At 44.4% G+C, this 12,185-nt stretch overlaps 1 protein-coding gene across 1 annotated transcript in view; it reads left to right on the top strand.

Moving 5' to 3' along the window:
• Positions 1 to 8,252, top strand: part of rab26 (RAB26, member RAS oncogene family) — a 232,652-nt gene extending 224,400 nt beyond the window's left edge. Inside the window, exons 6-9 of the mRNA XM_033040520.1 lie at positions 869 to 934; positions 3,825 to 3,881; positions 5,415 to 5,491; positions 7,499 to 8,252. Of these exons, the coding sequence (XP_032896411.1) occupies positions 869 to 934; positions 3,825 to 3,881; positions 5,415 to 5,491; positions 7,499 to 7,601 (303 nt within the window). The 3' untranslated portion in view covers positions 7,602 to 8,252. The remainder of the gene's footprint in view (positions 1 to 868; positions 935 to 3,824; positions 3,882 to 5,414; positions 5,492 to 7,498) is intronic.
• Positions 8,253 to 12,185: the final 3,933 nt, after the last annotated feature.

Below are 12,185 nucleotides of genomic sequence, written 5' to 3'. Positions count from 1 at the left end.
TAATTGGTCTCAGTAAATTGCCCCTAGTGTGTAGGGAGTGGATGAGAGAGTGGGAAAACATAGAACCAGTGTGAACGGATGATCAATGGTTGGCATAGACACGGTGGGCTGAAGGGGCCTGTTTTTGTAAGGTAAACCACAGAACAGTATAGTGCAGGAACAGGCTTACAATGTCCATGACTTACATGATGTCAAGACCAACTCTTAACTGTCTGCACTTAATTGGCCTCTGCAAATTGCCCCAAGTGTGTAGGGAGTGAATGTGAAAGTGGAATAACGTAGAATTAACCTGAACGGGTGATCGATGGTCGGCATGGACTTGGTGGGCCGAAGGGTCTGTTTCCATGCTGTGTCTCTAAACTAAACTAAACTAAACAAATCCCATACTTAGAATTTATTTTGCCCCCAGAGCTACAGAAACATTACCTTCAGCGTTTTGGATTCTAACTATTGGTGACTTTGGCCAAAGTGAATGAACACACTTCACATGGTCACAGCGGTCACGGTGGCGCAGAGATAGAGTTGCTGCCTTACAGCGAATGCAGCGGCAGTGACCCGAGTTCAATCCCGACTACGGGTGCTGTCTGTACGTTCTCCCTGTGACCTGCGTGGGTTTTCTCCAAGATCTTCGGTTCACTCCCACACTCCAAAGACCTACAGGTTTGTAGGTTAATTGGCTTGGTAAATGTAAAAAATTGCCCCTCGTGTGTGTAGGATAGTGTTAGTGTGCGGGGATCGCTGGACGACGTGGACCTGGTGGGCCGAAGTGTCTGTTTCCGTGCTGTATCTCTAAACTAAACTAAACATAATCTTTTCTCTGTGATTCATCACTAGTGAGTTACTAACGTCATCTTCCTTTCCCTTTCAGGCCTGGCTAACAGAGATTCACGAATATGCAACACAGAACGTGGTGATCATGTTACTGGGAAACAAGGTGAGTTCAAATGGAAGGACATTGACTCGGATGTGACTTTGGAAACACTACTTACAGTCCAATTTGATGCCCAGTTCATGCATGGTTAAGGTGGCACGGTGGCGCACCAGTAGAGTTGTAGCCTCACAGCGCCAGAGACCTGGGTATGATCCTGACCTCGGGTGCCGGCTGTGCGGAGTTTGCACGTTCTCCCTGTGCTCCTGTTTCCTCCCGCGTTCCAAAGACGGAATGATCCTGTGTTTTCATTAGACAGACACCCTCTTACCTAATACAACACAGTGATGCAGATGGCAGACCTGCTGTCTCCCAGCTCCAGCTCTTGAGACCGGGCCTAGTAGGCTACTCGGAATTTAAGGCGACATGGTGGCGCAGCGGTAGTGTTGCTGCCTGACAGCGCCAGGTTCGATCCTCACCACGGGTGCTGTCTGTATGGAGTTTATACGTTCTCCCTGTGACCACGTGGGTTTTCTCCAAGTGCTCTGGTTGCTTCCCACACTGCAAAGATGTACATATTTGTAGGTTAATTGGTTTCTGTTAAATAAAAATTGTAAATTGTCTCTGGTGTGTAGGATAGTGCTAGTTTAGATTTTGATACAACGCAGAAACAGGCACTTCAGCCCACCGAGTCCACGCTGACCAGTGATCCCTGTATACTAGCACTATCCTACACACTAGGGACAATTTACAAGTTTACAGATGCTAGTGTAGGGGCTGATCGTTGGATGGGGTGGGCCGAAGGGCCTGTTTCTGCGCTGTATCTCTAAAGTCTAAATTATCCCTGGTGAGAGTGGAAGTGGGATAACATAGATCTAGTGTGAATGGGTGATCGACGGTTGTCGTGGATTTAGTGGGCCGAAGGGCCTGTGTCCGTTCCGCCCCCCCCCCCCCCACCACTGTAGATCAACCATATTAATCTTCGTCAATATAGCCTTCACCACATATATTATGCATGATACACATTCCACCATGCAATCCAGTCCGGGATTTGAGTAAGGAATGCAGTTACTGATAACAGGCTGCTTGTCCCTAGCTCGGCAGTCTGTAAGATGATGCAACGAGTGCAACAGTATGCATTAGTCAAGTCAAGTCAAGAGAGTTTATTGTCATGTGTCCCAGATAGGACAATGAAATTCTTGCTTTCTGCAGCACAACAGAATATTGCAAACATAATACAGAACAGTTCAGTTCAACATACACATAAATAAGCAGATAAAGTGCAATACGCTGTTACAGTTCAGAGTCTGGTTGTTGGCAAGTTTAATAGCCTAGGTACACAAAATTGCTGGAGGAACTCAGCGGGTGCAGCAGCATCTATGGAGCGAAGGAAATAGGCGACGTTTCGGGCCGAAACCCTTCTTCAGACGGCTGTGGGGAAGCAGCTGTTCCTGAACCTGGATGTAACAGATTTCAGGCTCCTGTACCTTCTGCCCGATGGTAGCGGAGAGATGAGTGCGTGGCTGCGTATTCTCTCTGCATAGGTTTTAATAAATGCTTTGTGGTTCACTAAATACTCTGTAATGGTTTGATTACAAAACACCGTCCTCTGTATTTTCATGTCTAAAGAAGGGTCGGTCCCAAGCTGAAATGTCACCTACCCTCTTCCTCCAGAGGTGTGGCCTGGCCAGCACTTTGTGTCTATCTTTGGTGTAAATCAGCATCTGCAGTTCTTCGTTTCTACAACTATTTTGGCACAATTAGTTTGGTTTAGGTTATTATTATTGTCGCGTGTACATCTCTGGAGACATAGATAGGTGATGTTTCAGGGAGGGACTCCCCTTCAGAGTAATGAAGAAGGAGGGAATGGGTAGGTGATGCTTCGGGTCGAGACCCTACTTCAGACCCGACCTGAAACCTGAAAAAAATATTTTTTGCTGTGTGTTATCCAGTGTAAAAACTATACATAATTACAATCAAGCCAACCATAGTGTACAGATAGCGGATAAAGGATATAATGTTTAGTGCAAGATAAAGTCCAATAAAAGATAATTCAAAGGTCTCCAACGGTGTAGATAGGAAGTCAGGACCGTTCTCTAGTTAAATGAAAGGACGGTTCGGTTGCCTGAAAACAGCTGGGAAGAAACTGTCCCTGAATCTGGAGGTGTGTGTTTTCAAACTTCTGTACCTCTTGCCTGATGGGAGAGGGGACTCAAAGTGCTGGAGTAACTCAATGGGTCAGACAGCATCCCTAGGGAACATGGATTGGTGGCGTTACACATCGGAACCCTTCTTCAGACAGACCGATATATCCAACTCGTGTTGTGGTAACATTTGTTATAGCTGAATGACCTGTCCATGATAAAGAGACACAAAGTACTGGAGTAAATCAGCAGGTCAGGCAGCACCTCTGGAGACATAGACAGGTGGCGTTGCAGGTCGGACTTCCCTTCAGAATAATGAAGGAGGGAATGGATAGGTAATGCTTCGGGTCGAGAGACTTCTTCAGATCCGACCTGAAACGTATCCCTTTTCTACAGACCCGCAGAGTTATTCCAGCAATTTATTTTGTAAACCAGAATCTGTGGTTCCCTGTGTCTTCAAAATATTTTGCCGTGGTCAGGTGCTGCCACCCATTGGTTTAACAGTGAACTGCGCCCCAGATCAGACCATATAGCAGTCCTGCCTTAAACAAGTATTCCCAAATGCTACTTCTTTTAACAGGGGCACCAAGCAAAGATCTGTTCTTGCATAGAAAGGAACTGCAGATGCTAGTTTATACCAAAGACAGACACAAAATGTTGGAGTAACTCAGCAGGTCATGCAGCATCTCTGGTGAAAAAGGATGGGTGGCGTTTCGGGGTCGGAATCCTTCTAACAATCTGTTCTTATTATGTTCTCTCACATAAAGCTGTGATTGTGGAGTTTACTCATTACAATTTCTTTTTTTTTGTAGGCTGATGCAACACAAGAGAGAGCAGTAAAGAAAGAGGCAGGTGAAAAGTTAGCCAAGGTATGTTACTCTGTAAGATACCCCTGCATAATGCTGTCTTTAAAATTGTGTAATTGATTTCACGAGAAAGTTAGAGTTAGATTTAGCTCTTAGGACTAAAGGAATCAAGGGATATGGGGATAAAGCAGGAACGGGGTACTGATTTTTAGATGATCTGCCATGATTATATTGAATGGCAGTGCTGGCTCGAAGGGCTGAATGGCCTACGCCTGCATCTATTTTCTATGTTTCTATGTAAATAGCCTGCAAATGCCCTGAAAGCAGGAATGCTAATAAAGAGAAAATAGGAAAAGAGCTGATTTCTGCAAATCAAAGGTCGATTTGAACCCAGGTCAACAAGTTGAAAGACAAAAGCCTGCAGATGCTGGATATAGAACATAGAACTTAACACATAGAAATTAGAACTTGGAACACAGAACTTGGAACATACTGTAGAACTTAGAACTTGGGAACATAGAACTTGGAACTTGGAACACAGAACATAGAACTTGGAACATAGAACAATACAACACAGGAACGGCCCCAATGTTTGTACCGAATATGATGCCAAATTAAACTGATCTCATTTGCCTGTATATGTTCCCTATCCCACTATTCCCTGTATTTCCGTATGTTTATCTAAAAGTCAATTTTTCACTGATTTTAAGCAAACATTTACGCTATTTAACCTTAGGCCCCATATCTGAGGAGAGACATGCACATAGGTAGGAAAGGTTTACCAGGATACGAGTCAAACGCGGGCAGGTGGGACATATGTAGATGGGACATCCTGGTCAGCATAGGGAAGTAGGGCTGAAGGGCCTATTTCTATGCTGTATGACTCCATGACTATACTGGCTTCCTTCTGTTATTTTGAAACAGCGAGAATAAAATTGGTACTGTTGATTTTTTTACCTGGGAAGGCAGGTCCACACTGTCAGCAATGGCTTTAGATATCGTCAAGTCGAATTTATTGACGTTTGCCCAAGTACAGTGAGGTACAGGTATGATGGAAATCTTGCTTGCAGCAGCATCATGGGCACATAGACTCAGATAACACACAGAGACAAATTATACATTAAAAACCTGTGCAAAAAACATAGTAGTGCAAAAATACCAAATTAAAAAACAAGTTCCTGTTAGTGAAATAGGTAGTCAGTAGTGTTCCATTGCTGATGTAGGTTTTGGGTTAATCAGAGTCATACAGCGTGGAAACAGTCACTTTGGCCCAACTACGCCGACCAACGCCGACCATCTACACCAGTCCCATCTCCCTGCGTTTAACCCATATCCCTCTAAACCTAATTCTATCTATGAACCTGTATAAATGTTTCTTAAACATTGCAATAGTACCAGCCTCAACTACCTTCCCCAGCAGCTTGTTCCATAAACTCACCACCCTCTGTTTAAAAATGTTACCCCTCAAGTTCCTATTACATGTTGTGCAGATTGTGCAGTCGGTTCAAGAGCCTGATGCTTGTAGGAAAGTAGCTGTGCCTGAACCTGGTGGTGTCCGACTTTAGGCTTAACTGATCAATGTTCGTTTTCTTTTAGGAGTACGGGGTGCCTTTTATGGAAACAAGTGCCAAAACAGGTCTAAATGTTGAGCTGGCATTTACAGCCATTGCAAAGTAAGTTATGCAAGGTATTTTGGACAACTTGACCTGCCATTTCAAAGGCATATTTTATAATTCATTAGCAAACTGTAAATCCCTGTAGTGAGGCCAGCATTTATTGCTCATCTATAATCACCCTCACGATACTGATGAGCTGCACTTTTATGCACCACTGTAAGCTTTACAGTGAGGGTATTCCCATAGTGCTGGCTGAGGTAGCAATGTCATAATATCTAATGAAGCAAAAATAGTGTGCATTTCATATGAGGTGTAATCCTGAGGTTACAGTGCGGGCACACACACGAACAAAGACACACACATCTAAGATCAGAGTTTTAATAAGTATATGATTAAAAAAGTTAAAGAGTTTATTATTTAATCCTTAATGTGTTTGCTACTGTGTTTACTTGTGTTTGAAACATTTTCTTATCTTTATTCATAATTTATGTGTAAAAATATATTTAATCTGAGGCAGACGGCGACAGTATCAGTGTGATGTAGGCTGGTGCTTTACCTACAGGCGATATGAAGGTACCGTTAAGGCAAAGATCCATCTACGAGGAAAACTGAGTACAGGGTTGGCCGATATAAGACATTTATCTGCAAAATGCCTGCTCTTCATATTGGATAGGTTGAGTGGAGGGTTTGTGATGTTCCACGTTTGCAGTGGTTGTAGTGCGTTTCCCCCAGCCATCTCACCCAGTGCACGTTCACCAGCACAGATCGCCAGCCCTTGATAGCAGAGGCTCTTTGTGCAGGAGTTACCCAAATCCCAAAGCTGTTGTGGAGGTTCTGGGTTAGGATCGGGCACGCAGCGAGCTAGCGAGAGGGCTGTCAGGTCAGATTAGCCCAGGTTGCCAAGTGGTCAAAGGGCGGATTTTAATGGGTCGTTATTAAACTGTTCCGTCTGTGTGGCATCGCCAGCTCTCTCTCTCCCAGATCCATCACCTCAACTGTCGATAAAGTCTGACTGAGAAAATGCACCCACTCATATTACGGGTTGGCTCCGCGTTTGCCCACTCGGTGGGGCGGGCGGCACTTCCTTCAAAGAGAGCGAGAACAGGTCCCGTCAGTTGGGGAGCTGCGACCCACTCTTGAGTGAAGCCTCTAGTTTGGCTGCGGTTCAAATGGCTGCAAATTCTCATAATTGTCACCGCCGGTCACCCAGACCCGGCTCCCAACTGTGTGCCCTGACAGACTGGAACCAACCCCGGAGGTTAAAGTGACTGCATCTTTATTTAAGCCAACCCACCTCGAAAGTTTAACCAGCCTGTTCGAATCCAATCTGAACTTTCTAACCTACCCCCCACACAGCACATTCACCTCGTTTCCTTCAATCCAGGAAGGTTGTTTAGATTGGAATGTAAGGACTTAACTCAAATTAGTTGACCACACAACTTGTAATTTGTGTAAATCAATATCGAATTTGAATGGCTGTGACTCAGGCTAATGCCAGGGATTTGATAATTGACAGGTTTGTTCTGGGCATTCTTGCGTTTTCAAGGCAGGTGTTGCATTGAGTCAATAATTTAAATAGATACCATTGTGGATTTGTGCAGCCTGCGGTACGTTGTGGCCTACTGCTGACATATTTGACGGATACATTTATTTATAAATCGCATTGAAATGAATACGCAGGTCCGTACACACACAGTAGCTCAGCTGGCGAGAATGGTTATCCTGAATGACCCATGACCTGGGCATGAACAGTTGTAATACTGAACTCGCTTATTTTACAACTTATCAATGCCAATTAACCTACAAATCTTTGTCTTTGGAGTGTGGGAGGGACCTGGAGCACCTGGACAAAAACCCACGCGGTCACAAGGAATTTTCAAACTCTATACAGACAGCACCTGGAGTCAGGATTGAACCCCGGTCTCCGGTGCTGCGAGGCAGCAAGTCTACCGCTGCGTCACTGTGCCGTCACTGCCTTGGAACCAAGGGAGCCGGAAACGGGTGGTGAGCCGGTACTATATTTTACTTTTGGGGTAAGTCCTGTCTTTGCACTGTTTGTTCCAGAGAGCTGAAGCACAGGTCGATGAAGTCACCAAGCGACCCCAAGTTCAAGCTTCACGACTACGTGAACTCGGAGATGAAAAGCACAGGCTGCTGCAGCTCATAACTTCTCCAGCCACCCTGCTGACCTGCTGGTACAAGAGAGATCAGTGTTCAACAGCCTGGCCAGATCCTCTTGCGGCTCCGCCATCCTTTGTAAAGTCCTTGCATGTACGTACTTGTTGTCTGTTCATTTGACAAGTCTTTATTCAATGAGAAGACCTTGAATTCATGCAGAGGGTGCGTGGAATAAAGAAGGTGTAAGTAAAATGGTGTTTAAACCAGGATCGAAATGACTGAACTTAATTGTTTACTTAATCAAAAATCTGCTTTTGCTGAGTAAGTTTGTATCTGTAGAAAAACAAAAACGTGTAGGACATTAAATGTACTTGATTGCACCTTGTGTATATTTTTTAATCCTTTACCAGCTTACTTTAATTTAATTGGGGTAGAGTGGAGAGTCCAAATGTTTGAACATAAATCAAAGTGCTGTTTGTGAGGGAATCATTTGACAAGCAATTGAGCAAGTTGCCGAAAACAATTTTTTAACGTAAAGTAGTTGGACTTGATTAGAATTTTAATAATAGTTGCAGGATCTATACAGTGTTTTCGAAGTAACCACATCACAGTGGACAAAAGTGACAGTGTAAATGATTGACGGGTCTGTTAATTGTGTAGTATATTGCTTTTTGCAGAAAGTAAACATTTCAAAACTGTTCTCACGTGAGTCTTATTTATACTGAGCGTCGGTTTCCAATCCTATTTTCACGGCCAATTTTGGTCATAATAGACACAAAATGCTGGATTAACTCAGCGGGACAGGCAGCATCTCTGAATAGAAGGAATGGGTGACGTTTCGGATCGAGACACATTCTTCAGAATCAAACCTGTTCTCACGCAAGAACATGACATGGATAGGATAGGTTTAGAGAGACACAAAACGATGGATTAACTCAGCGGGACAGGCAGCATCTCTGGATAGAAGGAAAAGGTGACGTTTCGCATCGAGGCCCTTCTTCAGACTGAGAACCTAGAGGTATGAAAAGGTACAGAGAACAAAACGATGAAAGGTTTAGAGGAACATGGGCCAAATGCAAGTAGGTGGGACTAATGTAGATGGAACATGTTGGTTGGCGTGGACAAGTTAGGCCGATGGGCCTGTTTTCACGCTATATGACTATGACACTAGAATACTAGATCATGTGAGATGGAGATAGAAGGCTTGACTCTGTTTTGTTATTCAACATTTGGCTTAATCCTGATGAATCAATCTCTCTTAAAAGCTTCTGTATGTAAACTATAAAAGCACACTGCCAGGTTGCATCACACCTCAGTTTGGGAACAACTCTGCCCAAGACTGCAAGAAATTGTGGAGAGTTGTAGATGTGGCCCAGTCCATCACACAGACCAGACTCCATCTACACTTCACGCTGCCTCCGAAAAGCAGCCAACATAATCAAAGACTTGTCCCACCCAGGCCATTCATCTCCCTGTTCCCGTCAGTTGGAAGGCACAGAAGGTTGAAAGCGCACGCCACCCAACTCAGGAACAGCTTCTTCACCTCTGTTAAAATGTTTCTGAATTCCATAAGCTAGGCTACTGTCCGATTCATCTCTACCCCATTGTAGACATTGGACTTTGTCTAAGGAACTGATGCACTACAATGCCGAGAACTATATTCTGCACTCTTTATTTTACCCCTTTGCTCTACCTATTTTACTTGATTTTGACGATTCTATTTATGTATGTAATGGTATATAGTATTATCTTTATACTTTAGAGGTACAGCGGGGAAACCGGCCCTTCGGCCCACTGAGTCCGTGCCAGCCAGCGATCACCCCATACACTAGTGCTATGCTACATACTAGGGACAATTTTACCAAAGCCAAATTAACCTACAAACCTGTACGTCTTTGGAGTGTGGGAGGAAGCTGGAGCACCCGGAGAAAACCCATGTGGCCACAGGGAGAACATACAAACTCCGTACGGACAGCACCTAAACACCAGGATCGAACCCGGGTCTCTGGCGCTGTAAGGCAACAGCTCTGGTGATGCACTACTATGCCGCCTCAAGATTGGGTAGCTTGCAGATCAAAGCCTTTCACTGTACTTCAGTACACATGACGAAAATAATAAACCTAAGCCCTTTTTCCCACCTGACCTAATTTCTCCTAAAGTCCATAAATCCGTGAATCTCAGAACTGAAATATAATCAATAACAGACAGATGTCTAGGGTGGAAGATTCTCGGCATGAAATACAAACACGCTGTGTGAAATATTTCATTCCAAACCCAAAACTGCTGAACTCTAAATGAAGACAATGACCCTCTACGTCTAGACTCTTCAAAGATTACACCCTCTTGATATTTCCTCAGTAAACCCCTTCAATCTCTCAACTAGATCAGCTCTCATTTTTCTTAAGTACGAGCCACTCACTTATTCGAGACTTGCCTCTCACCCAGAATATTTTGACTGACTACATAGCACCGACTCGAAGGGAAAGTTTTGGCTGAACGACCGTAGTATTTGGGACTAAGTACGGCATTAACCACACTGCAGATCTCGGTATTTTTAATCTAGCCCCAGGGCATTTCGAAACAAAAGGGAACAAGGGACGAAATAAACAAAACTTGTACCTGTTCTGTGCAACATTAATCATTTTCTCACACAATCCCAATATTTGGGATTCTCTTTGATATGTTAGATTCTTAGGCACTTACAAACACGATGCATCACAGCTTGGTTTGGGAAGACCGCAAGATATTTGCAACGAATTGTGGACGCAGCCCAAACCATCACGCAAACCAACCTCCCTTCTATTGACTCCATTTATACCTTGCCAGCAGCAAGGACAAGTTGCGTCCTGGCCTCTCCCTCTTCTCCTCTCACCTATCAGGCAAGAGGTATAGAAGTGTGAAAACGCACACCAAGGACAGTTTCTTCCCAGCTGTTATCAGGTGACTGAAGCATCCTACCACAAGAACAGAGCAGTGCTGAACCACTATCTGCCTCTTTGATGTCCCCCGGACTATCCTTGACTGAACTTTGCTGGCTTTACCTTGCACTAAACATTATTACCTTATCATGTATCTATACAATGGATCGGTTGTAATCGTGTATTGTCTTTCTGCTGACTGGTTAGCATGCAACAAATGCTTTTCACTGTACCCGTGACAGTAAACTAAACAGAATGGCAGAGCATTCAAACTAAAAATGCTTTACAGCTACACTTTCCCTGAGAACTTCAGAGGGGTTAGGAAGTTTGGCATATCCCCAACAACCCTCACCAACCCTCATCTACAGATGTGCCATCGAAAGCATTTTATCCGGGTGCTTCACAACCTCGTTTGGCAACAGCTCCATCCAAGACCATAAGAAATTGCAACGTTTTATCTTTACCCGCCCTTCAGTGTGAAAAGAGCAGAAGATTTTGAAAGGAGTCTGATTAGCACAGTGGGCCTGAAGACAGTTAAGGTGAGAAGTAGGAGCAAAGCTGAAGAACTTAAAGGGTAAGCAGTGTCTGTCTTTTTTCCCTCTTCAGTGTGATAAGAGGGGAGAGTTTGAAAGTCTGATTAGTGCAATCAGCTGAAAGCAGTTAAGGTGAGAAGCAATTAAGGTGCGGAGGCAATTTGAAGGGAACCACTGTAGACAATTTGACTGGTTGGAGCATCCAAATTGGTTAATTGAGTAGCAAATTAAAATAAGGTAAGGAATTGTGAGAAGCAGCCATGTTGGGAAAGAGGCTGTGGGGAGATTATTGGTTGAGGAATCTTTGGCAAGGAGGCCATCTCAGAGACGGATAGGAGGATAAGTTCAATCTACTCTTTTGGGTGAGTCTCCATGTTTATTTATTGGTTTAGTTGTGATGGTTGGTACAATGGTCCACCTGCAGGATGTGAGAAACTGCTGACTACACCTGTGTGAACTGTCTCCAGGTGAAGCTCCTTAAAGACCATGTTAGGGAACTGGAGCAGCAGCTGGATGACCTCTGGACTATCCAGAAAAATGAGAGTGTCTTGGACAGGATGTAAAGTGAAATTGTCACACTGAAGATCCAGGAAGAGAGAAGGTGGGTGACTGAGAAATGGAATGGACTTGAAACGCAGGTGACTGTACCTCCTCAAAATAGGAACATCCTCTTGAGTGCCGTTGAGCAGGATGATAGATCAAGGTTAAGCAGCAGCAACAGGCTTGTCTGTGATACCAACCCTGGCACAGAAGTGTAGCAGGGAGTTGAGACATCAGGCAGAGCAATAGTGGTGAGTGACTCTATAATTAGGGGTGCAGATGGGAGGTTCTGCGGCAGCAGTCGAGACTCCAGGATGGTGCGTTGCCTCCCTGGTGCCAGGGTCCAGGATGTCTCTGTGCAGCTGCATAATATCCTCGAGGGAGAGCAGCTGGAGGTCATTGTGCATGTTGGCACAAATGATATAGGTGGGAAGAAGTAGGAGGTTCTGCAGTATAAGTATAGAGTTGGGTTAAAAAGCTGAAAATCAGGGGTTCCAGTGTAGTGATCTTGGGATTGCTTCCAGTGCTGGTGAGAGCAAGAACAAGAACATTGGGATTAATGGGTGGGTGAGGAGTTGGGGCAAGGATTCAGATTTTGTGATGATTGGGATCTCTTCTGGGACAGAGGTGACCTGTACAAGA

Source organism: Amblyraja radiata, chromosome 22 (genome assembly GCF_010909765.2).
Source record: "Amblyraja radiata isolate CabotCenter1 chromosome 22, sAmbRad1.1.pri, whole genome shotgun sequence".
NCBI lineage: Eukaryota > Metazoa > Chordata > Chondrichthyes > Rajiformes > Rajidae > Amblyraja > Amblyraja radiata.
Note: the sequence above shows the minus strand (reverse complement) of the source record. Positions and strands in the feature narration are given on the sequence as shown.